At 41.7% G+C, this 18,124-nt stretch overlaps 1 protein-coding gene across 2 annotated transcripts; it reads left to right on the top strand.

Annotated features, from left to right (window-relative positions):
- The first annotated feature begins 4,821 nt into the window (after window positions 1-4,821).
- Window positions 4,822-16,677, top strand: LOC133568749 (serine/threonine-protein kinase NIM1-like). Of its 2 annotated transcripts, XM_061920861.1 has the most exons (6): window positions 4,822-5,475; window positions 5,600-5,685; window positions 10,063-10,317; window positions 10,379-10,647; window positions 12,449-12,636; window positions 12,754-16,677. In XM_061920861.1, exons 1-6 carry the CDS (start codon window positions 5,303-5,305, stop codon window positions 13,181-13,183), a joined length of 1,401 nt encoding a protein of 466 aa, XP_061776845.1. In that variant the 5' UTR covers window positions 4,822-5,302; the 3' UTR covers window positions 13,184-16,677. The 2 variants fall into 2 exon arrangements, with proteins under 2 accessions (XP_061776845.1, XP_061776844.1); XM_061920860.1 differs by having other exon boundaries at window positions 12,449-16,677.
- Window positions 16,678-18,124: the final 1,447 nt, after the last annotated feature.

Consider the following 18,124-nt stretch of genomic DNA (forward strand, 5'->3'; position numbering starts at 1 on the left):
TTTTAACGACACTCAATAAACGTTTGGGAACTGAGGAAACTAATTGTTGAAGCTTTGAAAGTGGAATTAAATTCTTTCCCATTCTTGTTTTATGTAGAGCTTCAGTCGTTCAACAGCCCGGGGTCTCCGCTGTCGTATTTTACGCTTCATAATGCGCCACACATTTTCCATGGGAGACAGGTCTGTACTGCAAGTGGGCCAGGAAAGTACCCGCACTCTTTTTTTACGAAGCCACGCTGTTGTAACACTTGCTGCATGTGGCTTGGCATTGTCTTGCTGAAATAAGCAGGGGCGTCCATGAAAAAGATGGCAGCATATGTTGTTCCAAAACCTGTATGTACCTTATAGCATTAATGGTGCCTTCACAGATGTGTAAGTTACCCGTGCCTTGGGCACTAATGCACCCCCATACCATCACAGATGCTGGCTTTTGAAATGTGCGTCGATAATAGTCTGGATGGTTCGTTTCCCCCTTTGGTCCGGATGACACAATGTCGAATATATCCAAAAACAATTTGAAATGTGGACTCGTCAGACCACAGAACACTTTTCCACTTTGCATCAGTCCATCTTAGATGATCTCAGGCCCAGAGAAGCCGGCGGCGTTTCTGGATGTTGTTGATAAATGGCTTTTGCTTTGCATAGTAGAGCTTTAACTTGCACTTAAATAAGTAGTGACAAACTGTATTTAGTTAGTGTGGTTTTTCTGAAGTGTTCCTCAGCCCATGTGGTGATATCCTTTAGAGATTGATGTCTGGTTTTGAGACAGTGACGTCTGAGGGATCGAAGGTCACGGTCATTCAATGTTGGTTTCCGGCCATGCCGCTTACGTGGAGTGATTTCTCCAGATTCTCTGAACCTTTTGATGATATTATGGAGCGTAGATGTTGAAATCCCTAAATTTCTTGCAATTGCACTTTGAGAAACGTTGTTCTTAAACTGTTTGACTATTTGCTCACGCAGTTGTGGACAAAGGGGTGTTTAGTTCACCGCACGTCACTGGTATATAAAGGTAAATACAGTATAGGTATATATATAGGTATATATGTATATAAAGGTATACACAGTATAGGCCTAATATGATCAAACTTTCTTGTTCTTGTCAAAAGTCTAGCAGCCGCATTTTGTACCAACTGTAATCTTTTAATGCTAGACATGGGGAGACCCCAAAATAATACGTTACAGTAATGGAGACGAGACGTAACGAACGCATGAATAATGATCTCAGTGTCGCTAGAGGACAAAATGGATCGAATTTTAGCGATATTACGGCGATGAAAGAAGGCTGTTTTAGTAACGCTTTTAATGTGTGCCTCAAAGGAGAGAGTTGGGTGGAAGATAATACCCAGAATATCAGCTTTATTCATCCTTTTACTCAATCGTGGTACCACAACAACTATTTGCGACGAAGCAACAACTGCACTGACCCAGCGACCCAGTGACCCAGACACCTGTCCCCGTGATACAAGACAGGCTGTTGTGTGTCAGCTGAACACAGAGGATCTTAATAAGTTAATAAACTGCATGCTGGTGTTGTACAATCCCATAATAATCCCATAATAATCCTATAATAATCCCATAATAATCCCATTTTGTCCTACCCGGCTGACACATCGGCACGTGCTGCGTGTGTATCGGCAGGGGGGTTTAATGTTTAAAGTAGACTATTTAAGAAATATATATATTCTCCTGCAAATTTTCCACAATTTTGAATGCATTTAAATACAAAAAGGTACAACTAAATCAACACAATAATGATGCAACACACTGCAGTTTATAAATGGCAGTGGGGAAGTCACTGGGGGGGGGGGGCATCTCTACACTGCTGACCCGTCTCCGCTCAGGATGGTCACCTGCTGGCCCCACTATGGACTGGACTCTCGCTATTATGCTAGATCCACTATGGACTGAACTCTCACACTATTATGTTAGATCCACTATGGACTGGACTCTTTCTATAATTTTAGATCCACTATGAACTGGACTCTCACTATTATGTTAGATCCACTATGGACTAGACTTTCACTATTATGTTAGATCCACTATGGACTGGGCTCTTACTATTATTTTAGATCCACTATGGACTGGGCTCTTACTATTATGTTAGATCCACTATGGACTGGACTCTCACTATTATGTTAGATCCACTATGGACCGGACTCGCTCACTATTATTTTAGATCCACTATGGACTGGACTCTCACTATTATGTTAGATCCACTATGGACTGGACTCTCGCTATTATGTTAGATCCACTATGGACTGGACTCTCGCTATTATGTTAGATCCACTATGGACTGGACTCTCGCTATTATGTTAGATCCACTATGGACTGGACTCTCGCTATTATGTTAGATCCACTATGGACTGGACTCTCGCTATTATGTTAGATCCACTATGGACATGACTCTCACACTATTATGTTAAATCCACTATGGACTGGACTCTCGCTATTATGTTAGATCCACTATGGACTGGACTCTCACTATTATGTTAGATCCACTATGGACTGGACTCTCACACTATTATGTTAGATCCACTATGGACTGGACTCTTACAATATCAATCAATCAATCAATGTTTATTTATATAGCCCCAAATCACAAATGTCTCAAAGGACTGCACAAATCATTACGACTACAACATCCTCGGAAGAGCCCACAAAAGGGCAAGGAAAACTCACACCCAGTGGGCAGGGAGAATTCACATTCAGTGGGACGCCAGCGACAATGCTGACTATGAGAAACCTTGGAGAGGACCTCAGATGTGGGCAACCCCCCCCCCTCTAGGGGACCGAAAGCAATGGATGTCGAGCGGGTCTAACATGATACTGTGAAAGTTCAATCCATAGTGGCTCCAAGACAGCAGTGAGAGTCCCGTCCACAGGAAACCATCTCAAGCGGATCAGCAGCGTAGAGATGTCCCCAACCGATACAGGCGAGCGGTCCATCCTGGGTCCCGACGAGCGGTCCATCCTGGGTCTCGACTCTGGACAGTCAGTACTTCATCCATGGTCATCGGACCGGACCCCCTCCACAAGGGAGGGGGGGACATAGGAGAAAGAAAAGAAGCGGCAGATCAACTGGTCTAAAAAGGAGGTCTATTTAAAGGCTAGAGTATACAGATGAGTTTTAAGATGAGACTTAAATGCTTCTACTGAGGTAGCATCTCGAACTGTTACCGGGAGGGCATTCCAGAGTACTGGAGCCCGAACGGAAAACGCTCTATAGCCCGCAGACTTTTTTTGAGCTCTAGGAATCACTAATAAGCCGGAGTCTTTTGAACGCAGATTTCTTGCCGGGACATACGGTACAATACAATCGGCAAGATAGGCTGGAGCTAGACCGTGTAGTATTTTATACGTAAGTAGTAAAACCTTAAAGTCACATCTTAAGTGCACAGGAAGCCAGTGCAGGTGAGCCAGTACAGGCGTAATGTGATCAAACTTTCTTGTTCTTGTCAAAAGTCTAGCAGCCGCATTTTGTACCAACTGTAATCTTTTAATGCTAGACATTGGGAGACCCGAAAATAATACGTTACAGTAATCGAGACGAGACGTAACAAACGCATGGATAATGATATCAGCGTCTTTAGTGGACAGAATGGAGCGAATTTTAGCAATATTACGGAGATGAAAGAAGGCCGTTTTAGTAACGCTTTTAATGTGTGACTCAAAGGAGAGAGTTGGGTCGAAGATAATACCCAGATTTTTTACAGAGTCACCTTGTTTTATTATTTGGTTGTCAAATGTTAAAGTTGTATTATTAAATAGAGGTCGGTGTCTAGCAGGACCGATAATCAGCATTTCCGTTTTTTTCGCATTAAGTTGCAAAAAGTTAGCGGACATCCATTGTTTAATTTCATTAAGACACGCTTCCAACTGACTACAGTCCGGCGTGTTGGTCAGCTTTAGGGGCATGTAGAGTTGGGTGTCATCAGCATAACAGTGAAAGCTAATACCGTATTTGCGTATGACGTCACCTAGCGGCAGCATGTAGATGCTGAAGAGTACAGGGCCAAGGACCGAACCCTGGGGAACTCCACACGTTACCTTAACATAGTCCGAGGTCACACTGTTATAGGAGACGCACTGCATCCTATCAGTAAGATAAGAGTTAAACCATGACAGGGCTGAGTCTGAAATACCAATTCGTATTATTATCGTATTAACAATATTATGTTAGATCCACTATGGACTGAACTCTCACACTATTATGTTAGATCCACTATGGACTGGACTCTTACAATATTATGTTAGATCCACTATGGACCGGACTCCCACATTATTATGTTAGATCCACTATGGACTGGACTCTCACTATTATGTTAGATCCACTATGGACTGGACTCTCACACTATTATGTTAGATCCACTATGGACTGGACTCTCACACTATTATGTTAGATCCACTATGGACTGGACTCTCACACTATTATGTTAGATCCACTATGGACTGGACTCTCACACTATTATGTTAGATCCACTATGGACTGGACTCTTACAATATTATGTTATATCCACTATGGACCGGACTCCCACATTATTATGTTAGATCCACTATGGACTGGACTCTCGCTATTATGTTAGATCCACTATGGACTGGACTCTCACTATTATGTTAGATCCACTAAGGACTGGACTCTCACACTATTATGTTAGATCCACTCGACGTCCATTGCAGATAATAAAATATATTTTTCAAAAGACAGGAGAAATGTTCAGAAAAATGAAATAAATAAATAAAATAGATACATAAATAATAAAATGATAAATAATAAAATAAAAAATAAATAAAATAAATAAATAAATACAGAAATAATAATACAAATACAAAAATAAATACATACAATAATAATAAATACAAAAATAAATACATACAATAATAATAAATAAAAAACAAATACAAAAATAAATACATACATCTTGTCAAAACGGGGACTGTGGTGCGGTTTATTTTCCTGGAATATGTTGTCTTTGTAGCATATTCAACTGAATATGGGTTGAAAAGGATTTGCAAATCATTGTATTCTGTTTATATTTACATCTAACACAATTTCCCAACTCATATGGAAACAGGGGTTTGTATTTCTTGGATGGAATAAAATACATTTTACAGAACGTAATGAAAAAAGTTCATTCTTCCAGAAAATAATAATAATTGTGGAAATTGTGTATTTTCTTTAAATTAATTTGGGTAAAAAAACAATAAAAATACAGTATATATTTACAAGTTAATGCTACAGTGAATCATTAAAGCTAATAAAGAGTGTAAGGGTTACTATGACAACAGTGAAAGCTGCTCTATGATGACCTCCAATGAGAGGCAGGACATCCAAAAGATAATCCCAGCATGCACAAGCAGTGTCTCTTGCAGGCTCTCAGCAGCACCTTCCCGTCATTCTGGAAGCTTCTGCAAAGCCTGTCTGCTGTGTGTCTGCAGGGGAGGAGCCAGCCTGGACTTCACAAGCAGGCTGCGGTAGGGCATCACCACCTCTAGCTCGTGTTGTGGGCGCTTTGCAATCCACGTGATGTTTCCCACAACTTTCTGCATACCACTTTTATCTTGTTTTTCCCCCTAATTTACTCTATTTATTTTTTAGCATATTTGTGATCGTCGTCATGTATTTGAACAACAAGAGCACCGCGAGCGCCAACACAGATCGGACGAAGAAGAAAGCAAAAACGAGTAAGTACACACATTTATTTCATACTCTTTCACGTTCTGAGTGTGTTTCCACTTCATGAACAACAACCGGTGAGGGTGTGGTGAGTCCAAGTGGAAGGGGAGGGACTAACTAGTGTGGTGGCGATTAATAGTTAAAAGGGGGGAAATGAGTGTAGTGGGGGGGGCTGCAATGTCTAGCTCTTTAATATTGTTTACAAACCCCGTTTCCATATGAGTTGAGAAATTGTGTTAGATGTAAATATAAACGGAATACAATGATTTGCAAATAATTTTCAACCCATATTCAGTTGAATATGCTACAAAGACAACATATTTGATGTTTAAGCTCATAAACTTTATTTTTTTTTTGCAAATAATTAACTTAGAATTTCATGGCTCCAACACGTGCCAAAGTAGTTAGGAAAGGGCATGTTCACCACTGTGTTACATCACCTTTTCTTTTAACAACACTCAATAAACGTTTGGGAACTGAGGAAACCAATTGTTGAAGCTTTGAAAGTGGAATTCTTTCCCATTCTTGTTTTATGTAGAGCTTCAGTCGTTCAACAGTCCGGGGTCTCCACTGTCGTATTTTACGCTTCATAATGCGCTACAGATTTTCCACGGGAGACAGGTCTGGACTGCAGGCGGGCCAGGAAAGTACCCGCACTATTTTGTTTTACGAAGCTACGCTGTTGTAACACGTGCTGAATGTGGCTTGGCATTGTCTTGCTGAAATAAGCAGGGGCGTCCGTGAAAAAGACGGCGCTTACATGACAGCATATGTTGTTCCAAAACTTGCATTTACCTATCAGCATTAATGTTGCCTTCACCGATGTGTAAGTTGGGCACTAATGCACCCTCATACATTCACAGATGCTGGCTTTTGAACTTGGTCCGGATGACACGATTTCATATATTTCCAAAAACAATTTGAAATGTGGACTCGTCAGACCACAGAACACTTTTCCACTTTGCATCAGTCCATCTTAGATGATCTCGGGCCCAGAGAAGCCGGCGGCGTTTCTGGATGTTGTTGATAAATGGCTTTCACTTTGCATAGTAAAGCTTTAACTTGCACTTACAGATGTAGCGACGAACTGTATTTAGTGACAGTGGTTTTCTAAAGTGTTCCTGAGCCCATGTGGTGATATCCTTTAGACATTGATGTCGGTTTTTGATACAGTGCCGTCTGAGGGATCGATGGTCACGGTCATTTAATGTTGGTTTCCGGCCATGCCGCTTACGTGGAGTGATTTCTCCAGATTCTCTGAACCTTTTGATGATATTATGGAGCGTAGATGTTGAAATCCCTAAATTTCTTGCAATTGCACTTTGAGAAACGTTGTTCTTAAACTGTTTGACTATTTGCTCATGCAGTTGTGGACAAAGGGGTGTACCTCGCCCCATCCTTTCTTGTGAAAGACTGAGCATTTTTTGGGAAGCTGTTTTTATACCCAATCATGGCACCCACCTGTTCCCAATTAGCCTGCACACCTGTGGGATGTTCCAAATAAGTGTTTGATGAGCATTCCTCGACTTTATCAGTATTTATTGCCACCTTTCCCAACTTCTTTTTCTCCTGTTACTGGCATCAAATTCTCAAGTTAATGATTATTTGCAAAAAAAAAAAAATGTTTATGAGTTTGAACATCAAATATGTTGTCTTTGTAGCATATTCAACTGAATATGGGTTGAAAAGGATTTGCAAATCATTGTATTCTGTTTATATTTACATCTAACACAATTTCCCAACTCATATGGAAACGGGGTTTGTATACAGCGGTTTTTCTCTAGTGACTCAGAGCGCTTTTACATAGTGAAACCCAATATCTAAGTTACATTTAAACCAGTGTGGGTGTGGCACCGGGAGCAGGTGGGTAAAGTGTCTTGCCCAAAGACACAACAGCAGTGACTAGGATAACTAATGCGGGGATCGAACCTGGAACCCTCAAGTTGCTGGCACAGCCACTCTCCCAACCGAGCTATACCTCCATATAGGACAGACTAATAGTCCATATAGGATGGAATTTTATTCATCCCACAAAGGAGAAATTGTGTGGTTGCAATGAAGACTCAAAAAGTCCACTAAATGAAAGAGTAAAATGAGTAAATAATACCTATAGCGAACTGCCAAAAATACTATCTTAACACCCATATACACTGTAGTGGCTGTAATGTTTCATACCATTGTGTGCTGCTAATAAAATATGATAATTGTACCTAAAAATAACTAACACAATGATTAAATAATTACAATAATGAAGTATTGACAAATAGAATAACACATGTCCGTTTGTTTAGTCCTTATTTGAAAGGACAATGCACAGAAACATTAAGCTCAAAGACAGATATGTTCTGTACCAGATTATAGCTAAATAGCTCATTTCATCTGCAGTCCCTGGCTACCTAAATGAAAGGGATACCAAAATCATGCAATACGATTATGACAATAAAATCATACTATAGCATGTAATACAATTAAGAAAAGTCATAAAATGTCGTTTCATGGAAACATACTTAATATACAATACAACCACCCCTCCTTTACATCATAACTAGACAATACAGGCTCTTCTTCACATCTGTCATCATTTGTAAAAACAACCATGATTTTAACAGACACACCTCACACTTTACAACAAAAATGCTCTCATGGATTAATAAAATACACACAAAGTTGATGTGTCAAATATAGTGGCCACCTTAGTGACCGTGTGAGCAGCTTTGATTGCTCCAAAGCCACTTTATAACTTCAATTGTCATAAAATGCCTTTTCATGGACACATACTTAATATACAATACAACCACCCCTCCTTTACATCATAACTAGACAATACATGCTCTTGTTCACATCTGACATCATTTGTAAAAACAAACATGATTTTAACAGGCACACCTCACAATTTACAACAAAAATGCTCTCATGGATAAATATAATACACATTAAGTTGATGTGTCAATCATAGTGACCACCTTATTGACCGTGTGAGCAGCTTTGATTGCTCCAAAGCCACTTTTTAACTTCAATTGTCATAAAATACCCTTTCATGGACACGTACTTAATATACAATACAACCACCCCTCATTTACATCATCACACAAAGCTAATACATGCTCTTGTTCACAACTGTCATCATTTGTAAAAACCACCATGATTTTAACAGACACACCTCACAATTTACAACAAAAATGCTCTCATTAATAAATATAATACACATTAAGTTGATGTGTCGATCACAGTGGCCACCTTATTGACCGTGTGAGCAGCTTTGATTGCTCCAAAGACACTTTTTAACTTCAATTGTGAATGAAGAGTCATCTGTTGGACTTTTCAAGTTTGTTGTGAAGTCGTTTCATTCCTTTATGGCTTTATATGAAAAGGCTGACTGTGCAAAAGATGTTTTACATCTGGGTACGCTACACCGCCCCCTGGTGGAGGCTAGTCAATCAATCAATCAATGTTTATTTATATAGCCTCAAATCACAAATGTCTCAAAGGACTGCACAAATCATTACGACTACAACATCCTCGGAAGAACCCACAAAAGGGCAAGGAAAACTCACACCCAGTGGGCAGGGAGAATTCACATCCAGTGGGACGCCAGTGACAATGCTGACTATGAGAAACCTTGGAGAGGACCTCAGATGTGGGCAACCCCCCCTCTAGGGGACCGAAAGCAATGGATGTCGAGCGGGTCTAACATGATACTGTGAAAGTTCAATCCATAGTGGCTCCAACACAGCCGCGAGAGTTCAGTTCAAGCGGATCCAAGACAGCAGCGAGAGTCCCGTCCACAGGAGACCATCTCAAGCGGAGGCGGATCACCAGCGTAGAGATTTCCCCAACCGATACAGGCGAGCGGTCCATCCTGGGTCCCGACGAGTGGTCCATCCTGGGTCTTGACTGTGGACAGCCAGTACTTCATCCATGGTCATCGGACTGGACCTCCTCCACAAGGGAGGGGGGGACATAGGAGAAAGAAAAGAAGCGGCAGATCAACTGGTCTAAAAAGGAGGTCTATTTAAAGGCTAGAGTATACAGATGAGTTTTAAGGTGAGACTTAAATGCTTCTACTGAGGTAGCATCTCGAACTGTTACCGGGAGGGCATTCCAGAGTACTGGAGCCCGAACGGAAAACGCTCTATAGCCCGCAGACTTTTTTGGGGCTCTAGGAATCACTAATAAGCCGGAGTCTTTTGAACGCAGATTTCTTGCCGGGACATATGGTACAATACAATCGGCAAGATAGGATGGAGCTAGACCGTGTAGTATTTTATACGTAAGTAGTAAAACCTTAAAGTCACATCTTAAGTGCACAGGAAGCCTGTGCTGGTGTGTTTCTAGTTGTCACAGCACAAAGTGAGACTTTCCAAAAACTATGATTTTCCTCTCAGGGGCTCAACCGTGTCCAGAGAAGATCCTGAAACGGGTATCCCGAAAAAATGTCAAAAAGTCGGAGAGTAGCGGCGAGGATCAGGATGCCATGCAGCACACGGCCTTCGGGAAGGCCTTCTACGACCTGAGCCACTCCGAGCGGGTGATGGACGACCTCACCTTTGGACGCCGCGTGGGACTGTACGAGCTCAGAGGAGAGATCGGCTCTGGGAACTTCTCCCATGTACGACTGGGGATACATGACCTGACCAAAGGTGAAAAGGACAACTCCCACCGATCCAAGTCTTGGAAACGCACGATTTGCTCTGCTTTCAGAGAGAGTGGCGGTCAAAGTCCTGGACAAAGTGCGTCTGGACAAGCGGTCGCAGTCGCTCTTCGCCTCGGAGATCGCCTGCATGGAGAAGCTGGCTCACCCCAACATCGTGCGTCTCTACGAGGTGGTGGAGACCCTCAAGAGGCTCTACTTGGTGATGGAGTACGCCGGCGGAGGGGAACTGTTCTCCCTTATCAGCACCAGGGGGCGCCTTTCCAACTTGCAGAGCAAGCTGGTGTTTGCTCAGGTGTTGTCAGCAGTGAAGCACATGGTGAGTAAACATGGTGCTCCCACCCATCTAGAACCCAACTTTAAGAATCCTACGCGTGAATATGATGTACTTTATGTATGTTGTCTCCGTTATGACATGTGGCCTGGTGGTTAGACCAGGGGTAGGGAACCTATGGCTCCACTATGGACTAGACCAGGGGTAGGGAACCTATGGCTCTAGAGCCAGATGTGGCTCTTTTGATGACTGCATCTGGCTCTCGGATAAATCTGAGCTGACGTTGCTTAACACGATAAGTAATGAATAATTCCACTTGTAACCACACTGTTAAAAATAATGTTCAAAATATAAAACATGCATTTTTAATCCATCCATCCGTTTTCTACCGCACCTGTTCAAGAAGTTGCGTAATGGTAGGAAGTTATTTATTTATTATTGGTTAGTGTGGTGCTCGCCCTCCTGGGGGTTCTTCAGACCCCCAAGCACCGACATGAGAGCCTGTTTCAGGGTTTTATTTTTCAATAAGTTTCCAGCAATAGTATTTCCAGCCCCAACCCAGTCTCTCCTCCTGGCTGCTGCTTATAACAGAGCGACAGGTGATTAGAAAACAAGGCCCAGGTGGGCCATCTACGCACCTGTCGCTGCAGGCCGGCAGGCCACGCCCCCTCCACAGTTCAATCAATCAATCAATCAATCAATGTTTATTTATATAGCCCTAAATCACAAATGTCTCAAAGGACTGCACAAATCATTACGACTACAACATCCTCGGAAGAACCCACAAAAGGGCAAGGAAAACTCACACCCAGTGGGCAGGGAGAATTCACATCCAGTGGGACGCCAGTGACAATGCTGACTATGAGAAACCTTGGAGAGGACCTCAGATGTGGGCAACCCCCCCCCCCCCCCCCCTCTCTAGGGGACCGAAAGCAATGGATGTGGAGCGGGACAAAGTGCGTCTGTGAAAGTTCAATCCATAGTGGCTCCAAGACAGCAGCGAGAGTCCCGTCCAAAGGAAACCATCTCAAGCGGATCAGCAGCGTAGAGATGTCCCCAACCGATACAGGCGAGCGGTCCATCCTGGGTCCCGACGAGCGGTCCATCCTGGGTCTCGACTCTGGACAGCCAGTACTTCATCCATGGTTATCGGACCGGACCCCCTCCACAAGGGAGGGGGGGACATAGGAGAAAGAAAAGAAGCGGCAGATCAACTGGTCTAAAAAGGAGGTCTATTTAAAGGCTAGAGTATACAGATGAGTTTTAAGGTGAGACTTAAATGCTTCTACTGAGGTAGCATCTCGAACTGTCTATCCCTTGTTGCAGTTGGGCCTGGCCGAGTGGTCTTGCCAACCCCACAGCAGCTTCCCTATCTGAATCGCTCCCACTGCCCTCTTTTTTAAAAATTGTTATTTTTTTTCTTCTAGTCCTTCACTCTCGCTTTCCTCATCCACGAATCTTTCATCCTCGCTCAAATTAATGGGGAAATCGTCGCTTTCTCGATCCGAATCGCTCTAGCTGCTGGTGGCTATGATTGTAAACAATGTGGGGATGTGAGGAGCTCCACAACCCGTGACGTCACGCGCACATCGTCTGCTACTTCCGGTACAGGCAAGGCTTTTTTATTAGCGACCAAAAGTTGCGAATTTTATCGCCAACGTTCTCTACTAAATCCTTTCAGCAAAAATATGGCGAAATGATCAAGTATGACACATAGAATGGACCTGCTATCCCTGTTTAAATAAAGAAAATCTCATTTCAGTAGGCCTTTAAGTCGGGGTCCACGTAAATCAATTCCTGGCATGTGTCAAAAATGAACCACTTACCCGAGTGTCTTCTTCTCCAGCACGATAGCGACTTGGTCCACAGGGACTTGAAGGCCGAGAACGTCTTCTTCACCAGCACCTGCTGCATCAAAGTGGGCGACTTCGGCTTCAGCACCTCCTGCCGCCCCGACGACGTCCTGCACACTTTCTGCGGCTCCCCGCCGTACGCCGCACCCGAACTTTTCAAGGAGTCGGGCTACCTGGGCAGGTATGTGGACATGTGGGCGCTGGGCGTCTTGCTGTACTTCATGGCCAGCGCCGCCATGCCGTTCAGAGCTGCCAACACGGGCCGGCTGAGGCGTTGCATCCTGCTTGGCTCCTACAGCATCCCGCCGTACGTCCCCGACCCCTGCAAAGAGGTCATCAGGGGGCTGCTGAGACCCGTGCCCGCCGACCGCCTGACCCCCGCCAAGATCGTAGCCAGCGATTGGATGAGAGGCGTGGAATACCCGCAAGCTTACCCGACCTGTCGCCCCACTCCTTCCCACCTGGCGGCGCCCGCTTGCCTCCTCGGTGCGGACGATTTAAGCATTAAGGCGGCGCTGAAGGATCTGGGCATTGGCGAGATCCACCTGCTGGACCACGGCGTGGACCTGAGGAGCCCCGTGACCGGTGCCTACCGCATCTTGCTGCACCGCGCCCAGAGGAGGAGGTCGGTGGAGGCGGTGGGCTACAACGACGCTTGCACAAAGGAGGCCCGGGGTCGACTCAAATGGATGGACGAGCGGCGCTCGGTGGTTTGTGTCGTCATGTAGCGCTCTTTGCCGTTCAATCAAGAACCGGAATCAGAATCGGAAGACCGTATTTCCTTGAATTGCCGCCGGGGCGCTAATTAATTTAAAACCTCTTCTCACTCCTGCGCTTACCAAAGGCATGCGGTAAAAGTAAGCATGTGCTAATTATTTTAAAACCTCCCTCCGGCACTTACCAAAGGCATGCAGTAAAAGTAAGCATGTGCTAATTATTTTAAAACCTCACTCCGGCACTCACCAAAGGCATGCGGTAAAAGTAAGCATAAGCTAATTAATTTAACACCTCTTCTCACTCCTGCGCTTACCAAAGGCATGCAGTAAAAGTAAGCATGTGCTAATTATTTTAAAACCTCACTCCGGCACTTACTAAAGGCATGCGGTAAAAGTAAGCATGTTCTAATTATTTTAAAACCTCACTCCGGCACTTACCAAAGGCATGCAGTAAAAGTAAGCATGTGCTAATTATTTTAAAACCTCACTCCGGCACTTACTAAAGGCATGCGGTAAAAGTAAGCATGTGCTAATTATTTTAAAACCTCACTCCAGCACTTACCAAAGGCATGCGGTAAAAGTAAGCATGTGCTAATTATATTAAACCTCCCTCCGGCAATTACCAAAGGCATGCGGTAAAAGTAAGCATGTGTTAATTATATTAAAACTTCACTCCGGCACTTACCAAAGGCATGCAGTAAAAATTTGAGTGTGATGTAAGGATACCATCATGAAAAGCACATTTAATAAATAAATAAAAAACGTTATTATGGTCTTACCTTTACTTATAAATGAAGTCCATGCGCAGCTCCTCCTGATCAAAAGCATCGATAACTTGTTTATAGAAGTCTTCCTTATCTTTCTTCAGTTTGAAAAGTCTCTCTGTCTCGATGGAGATCTTCTTTTATTACCTCCTGCTTCGATTGAAAGTCCAGTTTAGAAAACTGCTTTCAGTTAGATCAGCTCGTCGAGTGCAGGCGACGACAGAATTATCCTTGGACAACTCCCCCTCCCGTTTTGCTCCGTGGGTGATCTCTTTATCCCACCGCTGCCACCATGAAGTGTTATTGTATGAATAGTAGACTGGGTATTTAGGACTGGAATATGCTTTATTTTAGCCCGGTTGATTACATAGCCAGCATAGGAGGGTTGGATCCTAAAAGGTCCGTCGTGCACCCCAAGCCCCGCCTCATATCCGTCCAAGCACATATCATGTCACTCGTTGTCACTTCTTCCACAGCCGAGTAGTCGCAAGAAGGATCACTAGCGCCCTCTACCACCATGAGGCGGGAGTTATTTAATGACTCATATTTGACACACGCAGCTACGGTATATTAATAAAACATAGCTGCTTACTGTTCTGTTTAGCATATTCAATAGCTTAGATCTGAAATCCTACTGAACAGCTCTTAATCTTCTTCCCTTTATGCGATTTCAAATGATTGAAATCAGCCTCCTCCATTTTGAAAATGATGACAGGTGAAGTGTCACTCGTGACGTGACGAGTTTGACCCTGTGGAAATTCAAGGCAGGCACATACTATATACCCGGCGGCAATTCAAGGAAATACGGTAGTTTCTATTGCCAATTTTTGAGAAAGGGTTCAAAAACTAAGAATTTTACTTGGTGCAATGGTGCACTTAGAAGAAGAAGATGGATGGATGGATGGATGGATGGATGGATGGATGGATGGATGGATGGGCAAGGGTGCAACATAAAACACAGAATAAGTAATAATATGAGGTGTAACTGAGCTGTCAGATGTTGTTATTGTTCAGGTGTTGGTCTGGATCTGGGGTCACCAACGCAGTGCCCGCGGGCACCAAGTCGCCCGTAAGGACCAGATGAGTCGCCCGCTGGCCTGTTCTAAAAATAGCTCAAATAGCAGCACTTACCAGTGAGCTGCCTCTATTTTTTTAAATTGTATTTATTTACTAGCAAGCTGTTCTGGCTTTGCTCGACATTTTTAATTCTAAGAGAGACAAAACTCAAATATAATTTTTTAAAATCCAAGAAAATATTTCACTCGTTTAAATAAATTCATTTATTTTTTACTTTGCTTCTTATAACTTTCAGAAAGACAATTTTAGAGAAAAAAATACAACCTTAAAAATGATTTTAGGATTTTTAAACACATATACCTTTTTACCTTTTAAATTCCTTCCTCTTTTTTCCTGACAATTTAAATCAATGTTCAAGTACATTTTTTTTTTTAATTATTGTAAAGAATAATAAATACATTTTTATTTAATTATTTATTTCAGCTTCTTTTTTTTCGACAAAGAATATTTGTGAAATATTTCTTCAAATTTATGTTTAAAATTCCCCAAAATTATTCGGGCAAATATAGAAAATCTGTAGAATCAAATTTAAATCTTATTTCAAAGTCTTTTGAATTTCTTTTAAAATTTTTGTTCTGGAAAATCTAGAAGAAATAATGATTTGTCTTTGTTAGAAATATAGCTTGGTCCAATTTGTAGCCCTTGGCATTAATCAGTAATTTATGTTCCATACATTTTATTTTTTATTTTTTGCAAAAAGATTCAAATTAGCTAGTTTTTCTCTTCATTTTTTGGGGTAAAATTTTGAATTTTAAAGAAACGAAATAGAAGATGTTTCAAAATTTAATTTTCATTTTTTCCGTGTTTTCTCCTCTTTTAAACCGTTCAATTAAGTGTTTTTTTCATCAAATTAAATTTTGAAACCTAGTTTATCGTCAATTTCCACTCTTTAAAATTCGAAATTCACCTGAAAAAAAGAGGGCAAAAACTAACTAATTTGAATCTTTTTGAAAAAAAAATTTAAATAATTTATGGAACATCATTAGTAATTTTTCCTGATTAAAATTAATTTTAGAGTTTTGATGACATGTTTTAAATAGGTTAAAATCCAATCTGCACTTTGTTAGAATATATAACAAATTGGACCAAGCTATATTTCTAACAAACACAAATCATTATTTCTTCTCGATTTCCCAGAACAAAACATTAAAAAAAAAATTAAAAATACTTTAAAATAAGATTTAAATTTGATTCTTGTCACGCCTATGGATCATGTTTTGTTTTGGTCATGTTCGGTTTTGTTTTTTGGACACTCAGTTCCTGTTTTGCACTTCCTGGTTCGTTTTCGTTACCATGCCAACTCATTAGTTTTCACCTTGTCTTCATGTCACGCCCCTGTCTTCTTGTCTCACACCTGTTTGCAGTTATCATGTTCATTATTTAAGCCACAGTTCCCAGGTAGTCAGCCTGGCAGCATCACTTCCTTCTCATGTCTACCACCTTGCAGAGATCCATGTCATGTAAGTTTTTGTTTATAGTTCATAGTTAATTGCCTTTGTGCTAGTCTTTTGTTTTCATAGCCCGGTTTTTGTACCGCCAGTGTGGGTTGATGAGGCTTCATGTATCGTTTGGACACATTGCAAAACTGTATCGATACTGTGTCACTAAATACTGACATCTGCTGGACATTAAAAATCCCTACAGGCAACCTATGTACCAACTCAACTGACACTGATTTTTATGACCTAGTACAGTGGTTCTCAACCTTTTTTTCAGTGATGTACCCCCTGTGAACATTTTTTAAATTCAAGTACCCCCTAATCAGAGCAAAGCATTTTTGGTTGAAAAAAAGAGATAAAGAAGTAAAATCAGTTTCTGATTTATTAAATTGTATAACAGTGCAAAAATATTGCTTATTTTTAGTGGTCTTTCTTCAATTATTCAGGGAAAAAAGATATAAAAATAACTAAAAACTTGTTGATAAATAAACAAGTGATTCAATTATAAATAAAGATTTCTACACATAGAAGTAATCATCAACTTAAAGAGTCTTCTTTGGGGATTTTAATAGAGATCCATCCTTCCATCCATCCATTTTCTACCGCTTATTCCCTTTCGGGGTCGCGGGGGGCGCTGGCGCCTATCTCAGCTACAATCGGGCGGAAGGCGGGCTACACCCTGGACAAGTCGCCACCTCATCGCAGGGCCAACACATATAATAGAGATCCATGAACTTAATTCTGAACATTTCTTCACAAAAAAATAAATCTTTATCATCAATATTTATGGAACATGTCCACAAAAAATCCAGCTGTCAACACTGAATATTGTATTGTTGCATTTCTTACATTCATATTTATTATTCAATAAATATATTTATAAATTATTTTTGAATTGTTGCTATTTTTAGAATATTTAAAAAAATAATCTCACCAACCCTTTGGCATACCTTCCAGTACCCCCATTTGAGAACCACTGACCTAGTATATACAATAATATAAACCAAGTCATTGTATCTCATTTAAATACAAATATATTTTTATCTTTTTTGGATACAGTCAATAAATAATGTGAACATGATTGATTGATTGAAACTTTTACTATTAGATTGCACAGTACAGTACATATTCCGTACAATTGACCACTAAATGCTAACACCCCAATAAGTTTTTCAACTTGTTTAAATCGGGGTCCACGTTAATCATCCATCCATCCATCTTCTACCGCTTATTCCCTTTCGGGGTGGCGGGGGGCGCTGGCGCCTATCTCAGGTACAATCGGGCGGAAGGCGGGGTACACCCTGGACAAGTCGCCACCTCATCGCAGGGCCAACACAGATAGACCGACAACATTACAAAGATTACAGTTGGTACAAAATGCGGCTGCTAGACTTTTGACAAGAACAAGAAAGTTTGATCACATTACGCCTGTACTGGCTCACCAGCACTGGCGTCCTGTGCACTTAAGATGTGACTTTAAGGTTTTACTACTTACGTATAAAATATACTACACGGTCTAGCTCCATCCTATCTTGCCGATTGTATTGTACCATATGACCCGGCAAGAAATCTGCCTTCAAAGGACTCCGGCTTATTAGTGATTCCCAGAGCCCAAAAAAAGTCTGCGGGCTATAGAGCGTTTTCCGTTCGGGCTCCAGTACTCTGGAATGCCC

Source organism: Nerophis ophidion, linkage group LG14 (assembly GCF_033978795.1).
Source record: "Nerophis ophidion isolate RoL-2023_Sa linkage group LG14, RoL_Noph_v1.0, whole genome shotgun sequence".
NCBI classification, from domain to species: domain Eukaryota; kingdom Metazoa; phylum Chordata; class Actinopteri; order Syngnathiformes; family Syngnathidae; genus Nerophis; species Nerophis ophidion.